This window comes from Mustela lutreola, chromosome 16 (genome assembly GCF_030435805.1).
Source record: "Mustela lutreola isolate mMusLut2 chromosome 16, mMusLut2.pri, whole genome shotgun sequence".
Classification (NCBI taxonomy): domain Eukaryota; kingdom Metazoa; phylum Chordata; class Mammalia; order Carnivora; family Mustelidae; genus Mustela; species Mustela lutreola.
In genome coordinates, this window is record NC_081305.1 from 26893851 (window position 1) to 26914372 (window position 20522).

At 52.5% G+C, this 20522-nt stretch overlaps 1 protein-coding gene across 8 annotated transcripts in view; it reads right to left on the reverse strand.

The window, feature by feature from the left end:
- The window catches only part of NLRC5 (NLR family CARD domain containing 5), an 85721-nt gene that overhangs the window by 8163 nt on the left and 57036 nt on the right, over positions 1 to 20522 (reverse strand). For 5 of the 8 annotated variants that reach the window (XM_059153360.1, XM_059153355.1, XM_059153356.1 and 2 more), the window contains exons 24-38: positions 18224 to 18307; positions 15415 to 15504; positions 15162 to 15224; positions 12344 to 12430; positions 11965 to 12048; positions 11217 to 11306; positions 10789 to 10854; positions 9229 to 9312; positions 9059 to 9142; positions 6213 to 6299; positions 5634 to 5711; positions 4589 to 4672; positions 4163 to 4246; positions 2632 to 2715; positions 1902 to 1985 (exon numbers count right to left, since the gene is read on the reverse strand). In XM_059153360.1, coding sequence (XP_059009343.1) covers positions 1902 to 1985; positions 2632 to 2715; positions 4163 to 4246; positions 4589 to 4672; positions 5634 to 5711; positions 6213 to 6299; positions 9059 to 9142; positions 9229 to 9312; positions 10789 to 10854; positions 11217 to 11306; positions 11965 to 12048; positions 12344 to 12430; positions 15162 to 15224; positions 15415 to 15504; positions 18224 to 18307 — 1233 coding nt within the window. Of the gene's footprint in view, positions 1 to 1901; positions 1986 to 2631; positions 2716 to 4162; positions 4247 to 4588; positions 4673 to 4878; positions 4944 to 5633; positions 5712 to 6212; positions 6300 to 9058; positions 9143 to 9228; positions 9313 to 10788; positions 10855 to 11216; positions 11307 to 11964; positions 12049 to 12343; positions 12431 to 15161; positions 15225 to 15414; positions 15505 to 18223; positions 18308 to 20522 lie in introns of those variants that run through there. The other 3 variants (XM_059153361.1, XM_059153359.1, XR_009348921.1) reach the window with 2 other exon arrangements.

A 20522-nucleotide genomic window follows, 5' to 3' on the forward strand; every position in this document is an offset into this window, starting at 1 on the left:
ATAATAATAATAATAAAATGAAAATAAAAATAAAAATAAATAAAAAAAACAGGAGCCAGTACTTGCAGAGTGTGAACTCTGTGCCAGGCTCTGTTCTAAGGACTTCGTATGTATTATCTCATTTAATCCTTGCCACACCCCTAGGAGGTAAGTACAGCTATTTTTGCCAAAGTTAAGATGGGGAGAAAAGCACAGAGAAGTAATTTGCCCAAGCTCACACATTCAGAGGCATCCTGGTCTGCCTAGAATTGAGGGGGGCTCCAGGATGGGCGACTCTCAGCCCCAGGGAAACTGGGACAGCAGTCACCCTACCAAGGGTTGAAGCCAGGTGGCATGGCTCCTAACCAGGGGCCATACCCCTGACTATTCGGCCACAGATGGGGCAGGTGGAAGACGTCAGCTGGTGGCGGGGAGGAAACACTCAGAAATGACAGATCTGAAACGGGCAGGGGCGTTTGGACAGTGGGGAATCCATCCCCTCTCTTCATCATGCCCCCTTTAGAGCTGGGGTGGCCGAGCAGGTGAGAGGTAAAGAGAGTGGCACTAGTTGCCTGGGAAACCAGGGACAGATCACACATCTGTCCTGTTCTCTGTGGTACCTCCAGCCCCGGGTCCTGGCAAACAGCTGTTAAATGCATGCATGAGCCAATCAACGATCTCATTGGGCCTCCAACACCCCCTCTCCCTGCCCCCATCCAACAAAAGCTTCCAGAAGGAAGGCTGACAGAGGTGAAGGCACATGGGGGAAAGACAAAGAAACAGCTTGGGAGAAAGACACGTGGGTCCTCTGGTCAAACGTCTCTCTGATACCATCCATGCCCCGGGTCCCCAGGACAAGCAGAAAGGGACAAAGTGGGAGAATTCTACTGTTACCGGGCAAAAAGTCAGAAGGCTACTTTTAAACCTTATTCAACACATATGTTGAAAAAAATCTGGAAGCAAATTCACACACTGCTCCTTCAGAGCAGTTTCCCCAGGGGGTGTCACTGCCAGAGGATTTCGTGTCCTTTGTTACATATTTCTGTAATTACGAAACTTTCTATAACCGGGGTATATTTTTGGTCATCAGAGAAACTTAGAGATTAACAGTAAAAGACACTGTGTAAAAGGCTCTGTCTAGATACTGATATGACTGGGCACAGTGGAGGGGGGGCTGTCCTTCACACTGAGACTATCTCTGCTCTTGTTGGAACCCGGGGACTTCCAAATTATAGGTGAGAGTAAAAACACTGCCAGTTCCCAAGGAAATGATTGTAAACAAAGAGCAGCCGACAGCTGTGCGTCTCACCTGCCCACAATTTGTTTCTCCCATTTCTGACAATAGTGTCCAGAAACACCGCCGGCCCCTCAATTGAGTCCAGGCAGTTGGGTGGGCATGTGACCCAGATCTGGCCACTTGGAAGACTGTAAGCTTTGATCCCCAGTGCTTGGCTTAGGGGTGGGCATGTGACCTGAGCTGGTCCAGTGAGAATCATCTAGAGCTTATAACTACAGAGAGAAAGGTGCTCCTTTTCTGTGAAGCTGGAGAGAGGAAACCTGTCACCCACAGAGACCACCTGCCTGAGAATGAAGTCAAGATGGGGTGGGGACAGGGCGGAGAGAGAGAACAAATACAGAACCCCTGGATACAGCCATGCCTGAAGTTAGCTGCCTTCTAATTTCCTGTGGCATGAGCCAGTCAGTGTCTGGCTTGGGTCAGCGTGACTGAGGATTTTATTTCCAGGGATCAAGCATTTTGCTGGCACTCAGCCAGGTAAGGGAGTAAAAGGGAGGGTAATTTGGCTCACCTGTATCCATCCAGGGATGTCACAGCTTGTGTTCACAAGAGAGGAAAAGGTTCCTAGGCTCCCAGCTCCTCCCCACCTTCCTCCCTCCCCATCACCACCACCACCACCACTTACTCGAGCCTCTTCAGCCAGCACATCCCCTCAAGGACCGTCATCAACGCTTCGGTGTCCTTCTCAACAAATGGGTTGTTGGATAAGCTGGAGGGGCCAAGTACGAGGTGAGTGTCAGCCAAGCCTTCCTGGCTCCTGGAGCTGAGCTATCTCACTAGCCATCTGCATCTCTTAGTGCCCTCAGTGGGGGCAACTCGGGGTCTGCAGATCTCGGACCACCCTCTTTGTCCAGGCCCCGCCGGGGCACTCCTGGCTGGCTCAAGGGCTGGGCTTTGGGGTCCCTGAGGAGGGGGCATGGCCGTTGGCCTTTGGCTGTCTCAGATGATCCAGCTGAGAAAGGATGCCCTGGATGAGGGCTGCAAAAGAGGAAGCCAGGACCAGGGGACACACAGACACACATGTGCAGTGATCCCTTCGACCCCACAGACCCCCTGGCAGAGAAGGGCGATGACCCCCATTTTACATTTCATGTGAAATGTAAAGACAGACAGGCATGGTTACTCATCCTGGATCGCTCGGAGCCAGTGGTAAGCTGGGACCAGGAAGGCAGTGCTCAGCTTTCCCAGGCCACACCCAGGATTGCTGGGCTTCATCAGGGAGCCAAGAGACAGGCCGAAGTCTCACCACCCACCTTACCAAAGGCCCAGCTCTCCGCGCCACCCCTGCCCTCGGCTGGGCCATCCCTTCCCAGATCCACTCCCCCCCCCCCGCCCCCGCCCCCTCCGTGACTCACTCCAATTCCTCCAGGTGGTGGCAGTGGCTCAGACCAGATATCAGGTGGGCCAGGCCCTCAGAGCTCACACAGCTGGAGGTCAGCCTGGTGGGGGTCAAAGGCAGAAGGTCAGACAGGGACTCAAGGCCTTGAGAGCTCTAAGTGTTGCTAGCAGAGGCCAAGGAGGAGGGGTGGGGCAGGGGGGAAGGTGCCCTCTCTCCCTTCATAAATCTCCCCCACCTTGGAATCATTACACTTAGTACAGCCTGGACCAGTGGAGTATTTCCCTAAACCGTACTCAGGTAGCAACTTCACCACCTGTGCCATAGTCGGGCCTCACTGTAAATCTAGCTAGCGATGGGCTTTTACCACGAGCGCTGCATCTTTATTTAAACCACAAAGCTGAGTAGCAAGTACTAGAGAGGTGTTCAAGAGACACTGGCCCCAAAAGGACACTTGCTCCCGGATGCAATCAGTTGGTTTACAGGAGAATTAAAAGTGAGAAAAGCTTCATTGTGCAACCATCATACTGACGTTGGATTGAGGCAAGCCTTCTCAGGGAGGGTGGAAATTGGCAGACGACAATGTGAGAAAGGACAGGATTTTCTACAGCGCCTTAAAGTGTCTCCCTCCAAGATATGGGTTAATTAGAAAGGGGAAAACAGTAGCTTTGCAGGGGAAGAAAGCTGGCAGGCACTCCCCCCTTCAGCGGGGAATCACAGTTGTTACTGCCAGCATGGGAGGAGGGAGCGGGGTGTGGGGGGACAAAGTGTGCCTCCCCGAAGAGAACACAACAACACCTCTGTGAGTTTCTGCCCCAGGGGCAGGACCTAAGCCTCAACTTGAGGGAACCCTGAAGCCAAACAGAGGGGAAATCGTGGACAAAATCACAGATGTAAATGTCATGACAATATCGTGCAAGACAAAGAGGGCCTGAGGACCCGTCCAAATTGGAGACAAAAGGCAAATGACAATTAAGTGTAGCGAGTGATCCTAGGTAGAATCCAGGACTCCGGGCGGGGGCGGTGCGGGGGGGGGGGGCGGGGAATGCCACGAACAACACGACTGGGACTTTTGGCGCAAAATTGGAATATGAACAGTAGTTTTGATAACGATAGTGCAGGATGTTAAATTTCCTGCATTTTATAGGTTTACTGGGTTACAGGAGGGAATGTTCTTAGGCAATTCACTGAAATAGCAAAGGGTGAAGGGGCACATTTATGCAACAACTTTCAAATGGCTCGGTAAAAGAGGGAGGGAGGAGAGCAGAAGGGAGGGGTGAGGAAGGAGGGAAGACGGGAGAAAATATATTGACAAGGGGTGAATTTGGGAAAATGATATATGGAACTGCTTCTAAGTCTTCTGTTCATTTGCAGTTATTTCAAATAATAAAGGAAAAAGAGGAAATCACTCCTGCCATGTGGCAATGTGGATGACCACACACGCTGCTACCATTTCCTGGCCTCAAGGAGTCTCAGCCCCTGGGTTGGGGGAGGAGGCAGGAAGTGTGGGGGCAGAGCACAGCCTCCCAGTGAACGTCTCGTCTGCATACCTGAATGTCTTCAGCTCAGACAGGGACCAAAGGAGGCTTTGCAGCAGCAGAGAGCTGGTGTCACAGAGGTTTACCTGGGACAAGCTGTAAAGGCCAGAGCACATTCCAGAGGATTTCAGGTTGGATGCTCCTCGGGGGGTCATCCAGCATACAAAGACGGGGGTGCCCAAAAGAGGGGAAAGAACCACCCAAGGGCTCGCAGTGGGGGCACCTAGGCCACCCTGGGGTTCTACCCCCACTGGCCAAGTGTGATTCTCTCCTGCTTGGGGAAGCAAGAAGGCCAGAGAAAGTAATGTTACCCCAGGCTCTGCTCATTCCCATGCTGACCATATCCTGGATTGGTCAGCTTCTCCCATGTGGCCTGGTTGGGGCACTGGGGGGTGATCAGAGAACTCAGGGCCCTAGCTGGTATTTCAGGGTTCTGACCTGAGCTGCTGCAGTCTGGCACATGTCTCCATCAGCTGCCAGACAAGAAGGTTGTGATGGGTCCCGAGGTCACAGTGAGCCAACCTGGAGGTAGATAGGGAGGCAGAAGTTTCTGAACACCAGTGACTCAGTCACTGCCTAGAAGGAGCTTACCTTTGAGGGGTAAATAAACACGAATGAAATAAAGTCCCACAATTTTCTATTCAATTATGGCAAGTGCTATGAAGGAGAAGTCCAGATGATGCAGCTGGTATGGCGGTGCAGGTTGTTTACTGCACAAGGGAACATACCTAAGGAGGTGAGTTGGGGCTGATATCCAGCTATGGTCTGATCCTCAGAATGTACACAGGCAGGGCTGCATTCATTCAAAAGGGGTGACATTTTATTTTATTTATTTATTTTTAAAGATTTTATTTATTTATTTGACAAGTAGGCAGAGAGAGAGAGAGGAAGAAGCAGGCTCCCTGCTGAGCAGAGAGCCCGATGCGGGACTCGATCCCAGGACCCTGAGATCATGACCTGAGCCGAAGGCAGCGGCTTAACCCACTGAGCCACCCAGGCACCCAAAAGGGGTGACATTTTAATTTCCAAAATGAGCTGTATGGATTCGGATGCTGTGAATCCAGGCATCTGTAATGGTGGGTCATGGGAGAACTTAACTATGTCTGGGGGTTCAGAGGGGCTTTCCTGAGGTGGTGGTATTTCAGCTGAGACTTGAAGGATGAGGGAGAGCTAACTAGGTAAAGAAGGAAGAAGGTAGGAGAGGAGAGAACATTCTGGTCCAGTGATAGCCTGTGCAAAGGCCCCGAGGTCAAAGGGAGCAAGGTGGTGTTGGGGGAATTGAAAGGTGGTAGGGATGAGTAGAGCTGATACTGAGGTTTGGGGTGGGGTTGGGCAGGCTGGGCCAGACTTCTTTGGCCATGTAGACACTCTGGATATCAAAGGACTCTAAGCAAGGCACAAGACCCATTGATCAGAAGCAACAGTTATCCCCAGCCCTGGCCCATCACCAGCTACCCCTGGGGGCCCAGGTACTAGGTCCTACCTGAGGGCCACGGCCTCTGGGTTCTCCTGACGGGGAAACTCCAACTGGAGAGAGAACTGCTGCTGGGTCTCCGAAATGCTGAGGAGAGAACGGGTAGCCAGTGCGAGGTGCACAGCAGCTTTCCTGTGGTGGCTGAGCTCCACCCAGGGCTGCCGGTCTACTGACTCTGAGCTCCCAGACCCAGGATCCATCTGGACCTAGGTCAGTGGGACTCTACAGCCTTTGCTCTTAGCTACTCCACGTCATTCTGTCACCTCTAGTCCTAGAGCCACAGTGCATGCTGACTGTAACCCAGGGGCCACTTCCAGACAATCAGTGTGGATGCCCAGCTGTGTCTACCTGGGATCCAGCAGCTCTTTGTCTTAATTCTGTGGCTGCCATCCTCTCTCTGGCCCTGTGGCTTGATTACTGCACAAGTCCCAACAAATATGTGTAGCCCCTGCCATCTTGGAGATCCAGAGAATTTGCTAGTGACACAGCTGTTACTCCACAAGGCCAGAGACTGACGTCTAGGTGAGGGACGGTCCCAATGGTCATGAAAAGATGAAGAATTCTGAGGGGCCTTCTCCCTCCACTCACCTTATTTCAGTGATGTTGCCTGAGGCCTGGGTGCAGACTTCTAGCAGGGCGAGCACCCCGGCTGTGCCGACCCACGGCTCCTCCACCCTGTTGCAGAAACAGAAGGAGATGAAGCTCCCCTGGGGTGGGAGCTGGGGTGGGGGGGCAAGGGCGGGGCTCAGACACTTTTTGGCTTTATTTAAAAACTATAAAATTACACAACTAGGCACAAGCATAAAACAGGAAACTAACAACACCCTTGCTCTGACAGTTACTGCAATAATCCCAACGGAAAATATTCTTTTTTTTTTTAAAACAGCAGTTTTAGGCTTAAGGAAAGGTCCATATAGCATGGCAAAGACAAGGAAATACAATCCTATATAGAACATCCCCATTTTGTATTTAAAAAAGGAAAAAATATGTATGGAAAGAGAAGAAAACATGGATAGAAACAGGGAAACAGGGGTGCCTGGGTGGCTCATTCAGTTAAGCATTTGCCTTCAGCTCAGGTCATGATCCCAGGGTCCTGAGATCGAGCCCCATGTTGGGTTTTCCACTCGGTGGGGAGTCTGCTTCTCTCTCTCTCTCTCACCTTCCCTGTCCTTCTACCTCACTTGTGCTCTCTCTCTTGCTTACTCGCTCTCAAACCAATAAACAAAATATTTTGGAAAAAAAGAAATGGGAAGACAGAGATTCAAGAAAAATCTATAAAAGTTGACGACAGTTGTTTAGATGGTAGAATTCTCACAAGTGGTTTCTCCCCTTCTTCCTTAGTTTCCAATATTTTTCCGGACTTTCTACAATGTGCGTGCATTAATTTAGGAGCAGGAAAAAAGAGAGTTGTTTAAGATATTTCTGCTTTTGAAGTTATGTTGAGTTTTTTTTTTTTCTTTTTCAAAGTACTATTTTCTTATGTTCATCTGGATTTTCCACAAATCTCTACGACGAGGAAGGATTATTTTTAGAGTATGAAAAGTTTTATTTTAAAGCGTTATTTTGGGTGAGCCAGCAATGCTGGGTAGATACCCACAAGAACTGAAGGCAGAGACACAAAGAGGTATCTGGACACCATGGTCGCAATAGCATAAAGAACCACAGACAAAAGGTGGAACCACCCAAGGGTCCACGGATGGACGGACGGACGGACGGATCAACGGAACACGGTGTCTATGTACAAAGCAACATCAGTCAGCTTGGAAAAGGAAGGAAATTCTGACGCCTGCTTCAATGGGGATGAACCCTAAGGCCGTGATGCAGTGACACAAGCCAGTCATAGACAGGACAAATCCTGCCCGATCCCACTTAGACAGGGTCCCTAGAGCAGCCCGAACCGTGGATTCAGAAGGAAAATGATGGCTGCCGGGAGCTGGGGGAGGGGGAAGCGGGGTTGTGTGTCTTGGGAGTGAAGTTTCAGTTTTCCAAGAAAAGAGCTGTGGATGCAGAACAATGAGGCTGCATTTAACACTCCTGAACTTCAGCCTTGAAGATGGTTAGGAGGATAGATTTTGTTAGGTCTGTTGTACCACAACCGAAGGAGAACGGCATCTGGGACAGCCACGAGACCTCACCGGCCTCGTCACTGGCTGTGCTGAGACGTGCTGAGCCCCGGCCATGAACTCAGGGTTTGGGACCCAGATATGTAACTGAGTCTCATGGGGCATTTGGGTCTAAGTTCCATTCCAGGAAAGTCAGGGGGAAGCTACCAGACAGAGCCAGCCAGTGTAGACACGGCCCAGTTGGCGCTTTTGTCCACAGGTCAGTGATGTAAAAGAGGAAAGCAGGGCGGGGGCGTGTGTGACATGGACTTAGAGTCCTAAAAGCCATCACTACTCCACGCCAGTGTGCTGCCTGACTGGCTTCTGGGTCCGACGTACCAGCTACCCCATTTGGGGACAGTGGGACCTTTTAGATCAGACTGGATCTGATTCTCTTGGGAATCCTCATTCAACTGCGATTGTGTGCAAAATGTCCTCGTTTTTTTTTTTTTTTTTTTTTTAAGATTTTAATTTATTTATTTGATAGACAGAGAGAGATCACAAGTAGGCAGAGAGGCAGGCAGAGAGAGAGGGGGAAGCAGGCTCCCCGCCGAGCAGAGAACCCGATGTGGGGCTCGATCCCAGGACCCCGAGATCATGACCCGAGCCGAAGGCAGAGGCTTAAACCACTGAGCCACCCAGGCGCCCCTCGTTTTTTTAAAATTCGTGGTGAAATGTTTAGGAGGCATGTTTTACAAGATCTACAACTTGAGGACAATTTAGCCAAAAAAAAAAAAAGAAAAAAAAAGATGAAGCAAGCATAAAGAACCCCCAATAACCGCCAAGCCCAGGGTCTCAGGACAGGAGTCTTTCTACTGCTGGTAACTTCTCTCTACTGCTGGTAACTTCTCTGCTTTTTCTGAAAAATTTCTTTTCTATTTATTTATTTGCTTTGTGATTTAAATTCACAATAGTTGACTTACAGTGTACTACTATTTCAGACCCAGAGTTTAGTGATTCTTCAGGGGCCTAGAACACCCAGTGCTCATTCCATCCCATGCCCTCCTTAATGCCTGTCACCCAGTGTCCCCGTACTCCCTTCCCCCTCCCCTTCAGCAACCCTTTTCTGGAAGTTTTAAAATGATCCCCGTGAGCAGGCACACCCTGTATCTGCTATGTTATTGTTGACCTCAGCAGGGTGTCCTCTTCGGGTTCTTGTTTTTCTTCAGTGCCCAAGGAGATGCCCACCTCAAGGACGGCAGCCTCTCCGTGGGCCTGAGGGGGTTTCTGGGGCTAAAGGCAGGGCTCAGGTGGCAGGGTGGGGTACGGGATGTGGCTGGGGGCACGATCCTGGGGGAGACCCTTTCTCGGGGGCCCTGAGCGAGACAGTACCTGAGACTGAACAGCCCCACCGGCCACCTCAGCAGACTCAGCAGTCGCGTCAGCTGCTCCAGGCCCAGGCAGCACCGGGTCAGCCTGGGGACAGAGGTCCGTTACCGGGGTGGCTCTCACCGGGAGCCCCCACCCTTCCCCCACTCCCATGGGTGGGCCCAGTGACTCACGTGAGAGCCGTGAGCTTTAGGGCCTGGTTCAGGCCGGTGGCCAGTCTGGACACATGCTCTGGCCCAAAGTTGCACTGGCTTAGCCTGCGGGCAGAGGGGAAGGGGCAGAGCCCAGGTGAGGCCTGCTGGGGCTCCAGGGCTGCTGTCCTGCCTCTTCCCATCTCCCCTAGGGCCGGCGGGCTGCCCCACACAGAGGACAAAGGCTTGGAATCAGGACCTGAGAACAGGCCCATGATGCAGCTCCCGCTCTCTTGAGAGCTATCTCTTGAGAGAGATCACCCCGCCCACTGCCAAGAAAGGGCAGGTGTGTCCCTTATTGAGCCCGCACTCCATGCTACCAGGCCCTGGGCCAGCGTCTGGGTAACTGGAGGAGCTTGCCTTATACACAGCATCTCATGCGATTCCAACCATGTCATTTATGGGCGGAATCCTGTTTCGGTCCACGTCAGCCTGACCCTAGGCCCAAACCTCCGCCACGGCCGTCCTCCCCCGTACCCCTTTACTGCAGGCTCCCTGGGAGGGACGAGCCCTGGGATTCCTGCTGGGGCCCCACACTCCTGGCACCGTAGCCCTGGGTGGCCTGCAGACGGGCCTCACAGGGCCGGTCATGGTCATGGGACAGGGACACCTGGGGACTTCCAAGAGGCTGACATTTCAGCTGGGCAGGAAAGGACTGGGAGACGTTTATCTTGGCAACTACAAGGAAGAGAGCGTCGGGCTGAATGCTGGGCAGGAGGGAAGCTTCATCGGGCAGTGTATGTTCACTGAGTAAGGAGTGAAGGTCCCTTGGGCTGAATATGTGTGTGCATGTGTGTTATGGGTGTGTTGTGGGTGTGTATGTGTGTGTTCCATGGATGTGTGGGCATGTATGGGTGGCGTGTGTCTGTACGGTGTGTGGGCGTGTGTGAGTTGTGTACATGCATGTGGAGTGTGTGCATTACGTGTGTGGTGGGGTGTGGTGTGGTGTATCTGTGTACGATGTTGGGGGCGGTGAGGAGGACCATGATGGGAAGTGGCACCCAGATCAGACTGAGGGAGAGGAGACCAAGCTAGACCGAGATAAGGAATCTGAACGTGATCCTGGGGGCAATGAGGAGCCACGGCAGGGCTTAGCACTCTGGAGTGACACCGTCCCAAGTGTGCTGGGAAGATCCCTCTGGGTGCCATGAAGTGAAGGGACTGGAGGAGGCCTGGCCAGAGGCAGGGGCCCAGTTCAGAGGCCATGATCACAGAGGAAGAAAGACATACAGAGGAAGTGACCCAAGGCGGTGGTGGTTAGGCTGAGAGAGAGAACACCCCAGGCTCCCAGCAACTGACACAGGGCTCAAGTGAGCCAGGCCCTTGCCAGACCCTTTGTACATATCGACTCCTTTAAGCCTCGTAATAACACTAAGGGCCAGGTCTTAACTATTATTACCCTTTTACAGATGAAGAACTGAAACAGAGAAGTTAAGTCACTTGTTCGAGGTCACACAGCTGGCAAATGGGAGAGCTGCCTCAGGGTCAGCCTCCTCTTCCCCACTCCCTCCCCTTGGTCCCACACTCCAGACCAGGACTTACCTCAGGGTCTTCTTGGCCTTCTCCTGTCTGGAGAAGTGGATCCAGAAGCTCTGCTCAGAGCCCAGGCTGTGAAGAGAAGGGTGTGGGGAAGCTGGAAGCCCAGACTCCAGAGCCCTAGACACCAGGGGGTGCAGGAGGGAAGGGGGCTGGGCCCATGAGACAAAAGCAGGTGGAAGCCCCAGAAGGTGAGACCACAGGAGACCCCCCAACTCATTCTGTGAGGACACTGAATCCTGGCCTTTCCCACTCGGTGACCTCCCCGGTCCCCACGTCATCTAGGCCTTAGAGGATAAAAACCATGGTCCTCCATTCAGGGAACCCTGAGACTCAGAGAGGGCTGCAAGTTGCCCCAAGTCACACAGACAGAGGACTGCTAAGCACGGCAGTCTTGCTTCTTCCCGGTGTGAGCAGTGGCACCAGTGTCTTACTTCACAGAGGCCTCCTGGACGCGTGGGCAGGAGGGGAGAATCTTCACCAGGCCCAGGACACTTTCTAGGGAGATGCTGTTGTGACTCAGGCTGGAAGAGAAATGAGGTTCGGGATGAGTGGTGGGTAGAGGCAGCACCTCAGGGCAGCCCTGCCCAGTCCCCCTTCTCTCCTCTCCTCTGGTTGTCATCTCTGGGAGGACAGTCCTCAATGTCCTAGCGTCCACTCTCCAGGAGCAGACACTGCGGTCCAGAGCGAGGCCAGAGGGCACTCTCCCCACATGGGCAGGATGGGCACCAGGCCCTGTGTCCTCAGGAGCTGAACCCACTGGGGCTGACACAGGCTTGGCGGGGCCAGGCTGACAGCTCAGGGGCTCAGGGACACCCAGAGTCCAAAGCTCAGTTGCCTAGCAACCTGCTGTATCTGGGCTCTGGTCCCTAGTCTCCCAGATCACCTGGGAGATCGGCTGAGACTATGGTGACTTCCCAGGGACCCTCCCTGCTGTGGGGACATCTCCAAATCTGTGTCCTGCAGATTTAGTCAGAGGGGTTTCAGGGACAGGAGGGACTAGAAGCCAGGACAGCTGAGACCCTGGGTCTGCGGGTTAGCCACTGTCACTTCCCCATCCCAAAGTCAGCCTGGGTCACCATGCTGTAGTCACAGCCTCTCCTGGATGTCTGGTGGGGGCTCTGCCTAGCGTGGGGGTGGGGGTCTTCCTCCCGGCTGTCCCCCAGGCTGCTCTTCACTTACTCAAGCGAACCGGAGACAGGCAACTGAGGCAGACATTCCAGGAGGCACCTGAGCCCGTCATCACCCAGCATGTTGGCTGAGAGGCTGCAAGAGGCAAGAAGAAGAGGTCGTCAGCTGTTCGATGTGCCCTCCAGCCAGAGACCGTTCTCCGCAGTCCCCATCACCGCGAATGGAGACCACCATGCCCACCCCCACCACACCGTCAGTGCCAGCACCCCAGAACGATCGCCAGGGGACACAACAGCTCTGCACTGCCCCCATCAGGTGCTGAGGACCTGCACACACGCACACGCATGCGCACACACACCTACCCCCTCCTCCAGTGCCTCCCAGGCATGTGCTCCCGTGCTCCTCTCCCTCCTCCCATGCCCCAACTTACTCCAGCTCGTTGAGGTCTTCACATTTGCTCAGCAACCAACACAGTGGCTCCACGTGCTCTTGACTGAGGCCACAGCCCGTGAACCTGCTGGAAGAGGGGCAGCAAGCCCAGGGGGAGGGGGGGGCGCTGAGCCACTCAAACCTGCTCTGCCCGCGCCCGGGCTTGTCCTGGGTGTGGCCTCCAGCTCCCATGGGACCTCAGCCAAGGCTGGATTCTCTGGAACTCTCTGTCCTCCACCACTTTCCCCTCGGGCACAGCAGATCCCACCTCGCCCCCCTGGGCTCCTTCTGGGGAGGTGGTTCTCAGACAGGGACTCCCAGCCGCACCCCCGCATCACTTGGGAACTCTTTCAGATGCAAATTCTATTCTAGAACTGGGCCCAGACTACTGAATCAGAAACCGTAGGGCCAAGGATCTCTCCGTGGTTGATTCAAGCTCAAGTTGGACAGCTCCAGACCTGGGGGGTCATGTTAATGAACAGACATGCGAGGTGGGGAGGGAGAGAAGAAGCGTGATGTCTGCTCTTGCCTTTGCCATTGGAATTGAGGTGAAGGGGATTCAGAGATACCAACTTCCAGTTACAAAATACGTCAAGGGGATGATGTAAAGCATAAGATGAAAAGTAGAGCAGAGTGAATATAGTCAGCGATACTGTAATAACATTGTACAGTGACAGACGGCGACTGTCCCCATCACGGCGAACAATGCCTAACGCACAGAGCTGTCCAACCATTAGGTTGTACACCTGCAACTAACACAATGTTGAAGGCCACCTCTACTCTAATAAAAATGAATAAATAGCCACACAAAAAGTAACAGTAGATCTGCCTTTGGAAGGTCTAAATTAAGACTATACAGTCAGGTAAAAGAAGGACCTATCGTCACTAGCTAACAACTAAAAACAAAAAAACAAAACAAAAAAACCCCAAAAAACAGGGAAAAAGAAGAATCATCTTAAAATCAGAAAGTATCTAAAATCAGTATCTTGAATTTTTTTTTAAAGATTTATTTATTTATTTGACAGAAAGAGAGATCACAAGTAGGCAGAGAGGCAGGCAGAGAGAGAGGGGGAAGCAGGCTCCCTGCTGAGCAGAGAACCCGATGCAGGGCTCGATCCCAGGACCCTGAGATCATGACCTGAGCTGAAGGCAGTGGCTTAACCCATTGAGCCACCTAGGCGTCCCAGTATCTCAAATTTTTAATTGCTGTTTCTCTCCTTCTTGGTTGTCTCCCATTCCCAAATTCCTTATTATACTATTATTTATTTCCTATTTTTAAATCAGCTCATTCTTTTCACTGGATGCATTTATTGCAAAAGGAAACCTCATATCATTCGCTTAGTTGGAAAAGGGACATGGATGCCGCAAACAAACCACAGGGACACGTGAAATGAGAGCCAAATATCATCCTTAAATTTGAGCCAGAATGTTCTGGCTGACGGCTCTCCCCCTTGATTAAGAACGGGACCCAGGAAGTGTTAGAACCGTGCTGAAGTCAGGCCAACCCCCCACCCAGACTTCCTCTTGGCCTTAATCAGATTGAGAATCAAAACGGGAATAATGACCTCACGAAGGGACTCGGGTGATGTTGTACTACCATACTTGTGCCCAACCTCCTGAAAAATCCTCTCATCCTGGTCTCTGTCCTGCATTTTGGAAACTGTGGGCTTAGAAACAATTCAGGCATTCTAGAAACAATTCAGGGGTAGCATTGGCCTCGGGCAGGAGGTGGGAAACTACGGCCCAGGGCCGCCTGGTTTTTGCAAGCTAAGAATAAATTTTTCCATTTTTCAAACGGTGGAGAAATAAAAAAATCAGAAGAAGGCGACTTTCTGACAAACGCACAACACATGAAATGTCAGTCTCCACGTCTATAAACGTGTCTTACCAGCACAGGGGGCGTGGGGGCATCGCTTTACCTACTGTCTGCACCACTTTCAAGCTACAATGGTGGGGTTGGGTGGCTGTCAGATCGTGTGGCCTGAAAAACTGCAAACTCCTTCCAATCTAACCTTTACGGGGAAAAGTCTGTCTGCCCTGGGCTGAGGAGCACAGTGGAATGGCCAGGGTTCAGAGTCCCGATGGCCCCCTTCCTACTGTGGGATTACAGCCGTGAGGCATATGGGACACAACAAGCAGAAGGCTCTAGAATGGCATCCTGCAGATATTCAACATATCTTGATTCTCCTATTTATTGTGACTTCACAGCTGAGGAGGCTGAGGCCGACGAGAAAAGGGTCTGGTCCAAGGCCTCTCGGCAAGCCAGCAGCATCGGCTCCCAGAAACATCATCTCTGCGGGTGAAGGTTGCCCTCTGCCCCATTATCCTGCCTCTGAGGCAGTACCTCAGGCAGCCATGGAGCACGGGTCCAGGAGGCAGCTGCGCAGGGACTCCCGTGTCTGGGAGTGAGACCTGCTTTACACATCGTCTCAGTTAATCCTTGCAAACAGCCTTCGATATGCTGGCTCCCTTTTCTGCTGTGGAAGCCGCGGAACACAGAGGTTAAGGAGCTCGTGCAAGGGGCCAGGCCCCGTGGAGCTGGGATTAAAGCCCGGTCGGCCTGTTACAAAGTCATCTTCCTTGGACCAGGCCTGTGAGCTCTGGCCTAGTCTGACAGGTCCTCCTTATGTGCCTTTGCCAAAGCCTGGCCCTCTCTGGACCTCTGCTTCTTTGTGTTGAAGGAAACAAGGCTCCCTACTGGGTCCTTTCAAGGAAATGGCCCATGGGAGGCAAGCTGTACTCTGCTCTAGGCATCCAAGAGGCGGGTCTACTTGTCCCCAGTACCTACCAGCTGCCTGGGCACGGTTTCAGGGACTTACCCACAGCATTTGCCTTCCGGCTCCTCGCAGGACCTGAAGTGCAGGGTCACGTGACACAGGGACCTGGAGCAGAAAGCACCTGAGTCAGCCGCCCTTGGCCACAGCCTCAGGATGCCCCCGGGGGCAGGCGCCCCTTCCTGCAGAAGCCATGCCCCTGACTTGGGTCCTACCTCCTCCACCTGACACCCTTCCACCCACCAGACAGGGCACAACCCTCCAAGGCTAGAGCCGGTTGTCCTAGGGTGATGCCCACCTGAGATCCACCTTCTGAACCCGTGGGCACAGGCTGAAGAAGTCGGCCAGCAGGAGGGGGCTCTTCGGGGACAGCCTCGTCTGGCTTAGTCTGAGAAGGAAAGGAGCGGGGCCTTATGTAGGCAAGTTGGAGCCAAGCCAAGAGTGGGCAAGTAGCCTGGATGGGCCGGAGGGGAAGCAAAGGGAGGTCAGCGAGGCAGTAAGAAGGCGGGCAGGGACTCAAGGGGAACAAATAGAGACTTCAAGTCGAGTAGACCTGGCTTTGAGCTCCAGTTCTGCTTACCGGCTGTGTGTCCTTGGAAGAGTCACTTAACCTCTCTGAGCCTCAGTTTCCTTACCCAGAAAACAGGACTACCTGTGGGATACCTTCCTCTAGGGTGTCGTGAAGACTTAATTACATCAAGTTGCTGTACTGCCTAGAGGGATACCCATGCTTGTTTTATGATTATATTGTTTCTGGCCTCAAGTACAGACTTAACAGCCCAGTCCTCCTGACGGGGTGCGGGAAGCTTTAGGCCCTTGGAGCAGTTTCTCAACCCCAAATCCAGGGCTAGTTATCTATCAGATTTGGGGCTAGATAACTCGTTGTTGGGGCTGTCCAGTAGGGTGTTCAGCGGTACAGCAGACCTCTACACACTGAACTCTTCCGTAATTCTCCCTGTCCCTGTCCACTTCCCACTGCCGCGACAACTGAAAATGTCTCCATGGCCATGTATTTCTGGGAAGCAAAGTCCCCCCAGCTGGGAACCACTGTTTTAGTGAAAGTGAGATGGCTCCGTCTTGCCCTTGGAGGCGTCCTTGGCCTTTCTACTTCCCTCGCCCCATAAACCCGCCTCTGCTTGTCTTGTCTGTTCTACTCTCAAGATGCATCCTGGATCGACCTGCTTCCGCCCCAGCCCCACCAATCCCGGACCCACCATCTCCAACCTTACACAGCCTCTTCCCTGCTCTCATTTCCACCCTTGTCCCCCAACCTGTTCTCTACCCAGCACCCTGACTGAGCTTTTCTTTTCTTTATTTTTTTTTTTTTTTAAGATTTTATTTATTTATTTGACACAGAGAAAGAATGCAAGCAGGGGGAGCAGCAGGCAGAGGGAAAGGGAGAAGCAGGCTCCCCACAGAGCAGGGAGACAGACATGGGGCTCGATCCCAGGACCTTGGGATCACAATCTGAGGTGAAGGCAGATGCTTAACGAACTGAGCCACTCAGGAGCCCCTACACTGAGCTTTTGAAAACACACATCACAGGAGTGCCTGGGTGGCTTCGTCGGTTAAGCGTTTGCCTTTGTTTGGCTCAGGTCATGATCCCAGGGTCTGGGATCAAGCCTGCTTCTCCCTCTCCTTCTGCCTGCCACTCCCCCTGCTCATGCGTGCTCTCTCTCTGTGACAAATAAATAAAATCTTTTAAAAAAAGAAAAAGAAAACACACATCACACCTCTAGTCCTTCAAGTCCCCTTGGACAAAAATCCCAAACTCCTCCCCATGGTTCCCAGGCCATGTGTGACCCTGCCCAGGTCCCTCTCTCTACCTCCCCTCCTGCCATAGTGCCCTTCTGGCTGTTCCTTTAGATTACCAAGTTTAATCATGCCTCAGGGCCTCCTGCATGCTCTTCCCTCTGTTTGAAATGCTGTTCCCTGCTCTTCACAAGACTGGATCCCTTTCGTCCTTTGGGTCGAACCTTAGCATCCCTCCTCAGAGGCATTCCCTGCTGCCCTCACCTTTGCAGGCACCCTTTTCCACATCACCTAGACAAATACCTTATCACTGAATTCGTGATACCTTATCTGAATTCATCTTACTTGCTTATGGTCCAGCTACCTCTATTACAAGGTGAGCTCCAAGACGATGAGGACTTACTCTTTTCTCCCCCTGCCTAGCTGTGTCTCCAGCCCTCCAAACAGTGTATGGATTGAGTAGTACAAAGCATGAGCCCGAGTGAGGGGCAGGCTGGCCACCTCATTCCAAAGACAGAAGAGATTTAGGAGCACGAAGTCCTTCGCTGGTCCGGGGCTTCCCACCTGGTCATGTTAGCCTGCCACTTTGTATGTTCAAAGGAGCCCCTCCCGTTGTGGGGGCCGTGCGTGGACGCGAGCTCTGCCACATCTGCCCACTTCTGGAATGTCCCACGGCTCCTCCGTCCCTGCCCAGTAAGACTCGGGGACAAGCAAGATCCCGGCTGCGAAGTGAGCTGCCTCGGGCGTCCCAGAGAGCCTTAGCCTTAGTACTTATGTTGCTGTTATTAACGGTATGATTTAATTTCCCGTTGTGTTTTTCCATCCCAGCTGCAGCTGCTTTCCCCCTGCTGGAAGAGTATTTAAAGTAAATCCTTTTTAAATTCTAACCAGTCTGCGCTGAAATTAGAAAGTGGAGTTTTAAATACTTTGGAGGATGCTGCTTCAGTTCCCCTTTGGCGGAGTTAGACGGTGACCTTTAAAAACTGGCGTGTGACACAGACACCACCTACATCTGTCAAGTCCCTTTCGAGGAGCTGGTGACCTTTCCATGGGTGAGAAGTACGACAGCCCATTTGCCATAGCCCCTCCGTTCCTCGACGTGCCCGGAGAACACCTGTCTTGTTGGAGCCCCAGCCCTGGGGGAGAGGTTGGGGAACAGGAGTCCCATTTCACAGATGAGGAAACTGATCACAGAGCACCCCCCCCCCACCCCCCCCCCAAGGTGAGTAAGGTATTAGGGAAGAGCTCCCAGATAAAATAAAAGCCCAAGAAAAACGAGTGGCGGGAAAGGAGAGGACGGCTTTGCAAGCTAAGACCTTCAGCCTAGCACAGGGAGATGGGGGAAGCAGTCTTACTGCAGCAGGCTGAGCTGGGGGAGCCGGGCTAGGTGGTGCAGCAGGGTCTCCAGGCTCTGGTCACTCAGGACCTCACAGGACAATCTGTGAAACAAAGCATCCGAATGAGGCGGGGGAGGCTTGGGAAAAGCTAGGAGTGCACCCTCGCAGCCAGAGCCCTCTGGACAGGAGCTGTCCAGCACGCTCCCTCCAAACGCCGGGCCCTTGCGTTATCATTGAGGCTGGAGGAAAACCAAGGTCACACAAGTCTGGAAAGTGCTGGTTAAGCCAAACGAAATTGTTTTCCTTTGCAGCAGGACGTCTCAGAGTTTCAGTACGCTGCTGGGCATTGTGACTTTCCCAGGGAACTCTTAATACTTTTCCCCGAATGTCACGGACTCACGGGAGCATTATCTGGAGGGCCCTGGAGATGGGCGCTGTGCAGAAGACACTTGTTAGGAAGAGCACGACACCTTGACCCACGGTGAGATCAATGGCGGCCACTCGGCCCACAGCCGGTCAGCAAAGGGGCTGAGGTGCAGGTTAGCTGGGGTCTCGGGTTGTCCATCAAAACCAGACCAACCAGCGGATCGCTTGTCAGGATAATCTGTCAGAACGCAGCCCACTTGGGAGAAACTGCAGACATCCACCCTTTGGGGTCTGCTTGGGCTGCAGACCCGGGACCAGTAGAGTGTCTAAGCACTCTGCGACGTATAGAGCTGCTGCAGGGGTCTGGAGCAACCTCCCCACTCCCAGAGGCTTTTGAGCTGTGTCTTTCTTGTGCCTTCTCCCCTTCTACCCTTTGCTGTCCCTGTTCCTGTCCCACCAGTCCCCCAGTATACAGTAACATGACCTCTGGCTGAGTCAGTGTGGGCTTGACACTTTTTTGTTTTAAGGCAATAATGGCAACTTAACCCATTACAACATCTCACATGGAATGCCAGCAGTGCCCAGGCAGAGCAGACCTGCAGTGGTAGAATTCGGGGAGGGGGCTGCATCCCCATCCCCTTCCCCAGCATCCGGTTACTGGAGTTCAGCATTAAGCATGTTGATAACAATATTCTGGTACGTACAGTCAGCAAAGTGCTTTCATGCTATTATCCCACTTTCTCCAGCCACGGCTGAGGGAGGGGGGCCCTCAGACCCCCATCTGTGCTCAGACACCCAGCGCTGCTGGGGGCAGCTGACACAAAGCCTCCAGCTGCAGAAGGGGAGCCACAGCAGGCAGGGACGTCCAGCTGTATCCTTGTGCCCCCTCCAGGGCCTGGCCCGGTGCCTGGTATACAGGAGGTGCTTAGCAGTTACACAACAGAAAAGCGCTTTCTACAGCCCTGGCTCCCGCACTGCTGGAAGTGGCCTGGGCGTCCATCTAGACTCTAGACGGGTGTGGCTGAGGAGCCTGTGGCACATCTAAACTATGAAGGGTTAATATTAAAAGGCACAGATATGAAAAAATAAATGGGCATGAAGGAGGGCACGTGATGTAATGAGCCCTGGGAGTTGCATAAGACGGATGAATCACTGACCTCCGCCTCTGAAACCAGTAATACATTATGTTAATTACTTGAATTTAAATAAAAAGTATATATATAGATAGAGAGAGAGCAACAAAAGACCCCCCCCAAATATTTTAGGTCTGATAATGGTTTTGTGGTTATACTAAAATAAACAGGGGCGCCTGGGCGGCTCAGTCAGTTAAGTGGTCAGCTCTTGGCTTCAGCTCAGATCATGACCTCAGGTCGTGAGATCAAGCCCCACTCTGGGCTCTGCGTTCAGCCCAGAGTCGGCTTCAGGTTCTTTGTCCCTCTGCCTCTCCTCCAACTCACTTTCTCTCAAATAAGTAAATAAAACCTTTCAAAAAAAGGCACTTACCTTTGAGCTACATATACTACAATAACTACAGACGAAGTTAAGAGGTGTCTGGGACTTGCTTCAAAATACTGTGTGTACAGGTGTGTGCTGGGGCCACGGCATGGTAATTACTGAGGAAGGCAGACGGAAAGTGAGGGTCCATTCCACTACTCTCTCTGCTTTCATATATGCTCCAAAGTGTACATAATAGAAGTGTGTTTTTGTTTTTTTGTTTTTTAAAGATTTTATTTATTTATTTGTCAGGAATAGAGGGAGAGAGAGCGAGCGAGCACAGGCAGACAGAGAGGCAGGCAGAGGCAGAGGGAGAAGCAGGCTCCCTGCCGAGCAAGGAGCCCGATGTGGGACTCGATCCCAGGACACTGAGATCATGACCTGAGCCGAAGGCAGCCGCTTAACCAACTGAGCCACCCAGGCGTCCCCGAAGTGTGTGTGTTTTTTTTTAATTAAA